The 1,330-nt window shown below is 46.5% G+C and overlaps 1 protein-coding gene across 1 annotated transcript; it reads right to left on the bottom strand.

Annotated features, from left to right (window-relative positions):
* Window positions 1-763: 763 nt before the first annotated feature.
* Window positions 764-1,330, bottom strand: LOC149521246 (paraneoplastic antigen Ma1 homolog). The gene has a single exon (XM_089774404.1). It carries the CDS (start codon window positions 1,328-1,330, stop codon window positions 764-766), a length of 567 nt encoding a protein of 188 aa, XP_089630530.1.

The raw sequence follows: 1,330 nt of genomic DNA, 5'->3' as shown, positions 1-1,330 counted from the left end.
ATTGCCATACCTGGTAGAATCCTTATCAGAAACAGAGAGAGACTTTCTGTGGAAACCTGTATAGGCCTCCCAGATCTTAGGGCGAATAGGCAAGGTACTGATGCATCCTTCCCCAACAGTGTCTTTGCATAGTTTAAAAAAATCGCTGGACCAGACTACTATTGGTACCTACCAATACTGCAACATTACTTTTAACACAAGGATCAGGGCACACTAGAACTAAAGTATCCAGCTTCTCAGGAACTCCCATGATGGATGGCGGGAACTCAATTTGAAGGGATTTGAAGGTCCTGCCTTGAGGGCGGGGGACTGGACTCGATGACATCTCGAGGTCCCTTCCAGTCCTATTATTCTATGATTCTATGATTCTAAGTACCCCTCATATGGATATTTTTGATTACTCAACCCCCAGATTTCCAAATTGTCCAAGGGGTGAATAGGCAAATGGCGAAGGTACATATTGTAAAATGTCTTGTACAAAATGGTGACTTGTGAACCGCTGTCCAGGAGAGCATGAGTATAAATGCCTTCTATTTCAACAGGCACAACCGGAGCTGGGCCTACCAATCCACGGGGCAAATCGTTACAGGTATTTGCACCCTGTTGGTAGCACTTAGTGGAGCTTATCTTCCTCGAAGCACCAGTTCGCTCCTTCACTGGGCTTCTCTGAAGTTTCCCAAATTCTTGCTTGCTTGGATGAGCTTGCAGTTAACTTTCCGTACATCCTCTTCTGGGGAAAGTGAAGAGCTTCACGAGCAGCCAGTCAATCCTCCTCTTCCCTGATATCCCGAACCAGTTTGGAGAAGGAGGGAGGATTTTGGCGTGAGTCAGAAAGCTGCAGCTTCAGGGCTATTAGGTTGCCAGAACAAGCACCCTTCAGTATTTGTTCCATTCTCACCTGATCCAAGCGGCTGGCAAGTATCCCCTTCTTTACCAGTACCTTATGTAGGAGCTTCTCTAGACGGCATACATACTGTGACAGTTTCTCACCCTCTTCTTGATAGGTGGTGCAAAAACGCACCCACAAATCTTCTTCACTCTCAGTAGTCCCATAAATATCATCCAAAGCATGGAGATACTCCATAGCACCAGCAGAGGGTTTACTCACCCGTATGGATCTAATGACATCAGACGCTGGTCCTCTCAGACTTTCAGCTAATCGTTGCCGTTTCATAGTATCTGAGCACTGCCATTCCTCCATCATCTGGACAGCTTGGTCCATCCAAGATTCAAAGTCATCCTCTCCAACAGGGGTAGGCTGAATCCCAGAGAAAAATCTCAGCTTCCGATATCCAACTCCTTCATAGGAGGGAGGGGTATATCGTTCCAT

This window comes from Pelodiscus sinensis, chromosome 30 (assembly GCF_052426305.1).
Source record: "Pelodiscus sinensis isolate ZL-2025 chromosome 30, ASM5242630v1, whole genome shotgun sequence".
In the NCBI taxonomy this organism is placed as follows: Eukaryota; Metazoa; Chordata; order Testudines; family Trionychidae; genus Pelodiscus; species Pelodiscus sinensis.
The sequence above is the reverse complement of the archived record's forward strand: the minus strand, read 5'-3'. Positions and strand labels throughout refer to the sequence as shown.

Bases quoted from the DNA above. Each gene is read 5' to 3' on its own strand.
- LOC149521246 (XM_089774404.1), bottom strand. From the start codon at position 1,330: ATGGAACGATATACCCCTCCCTCCTATGAAGGAGTTGGATATCGGAAG.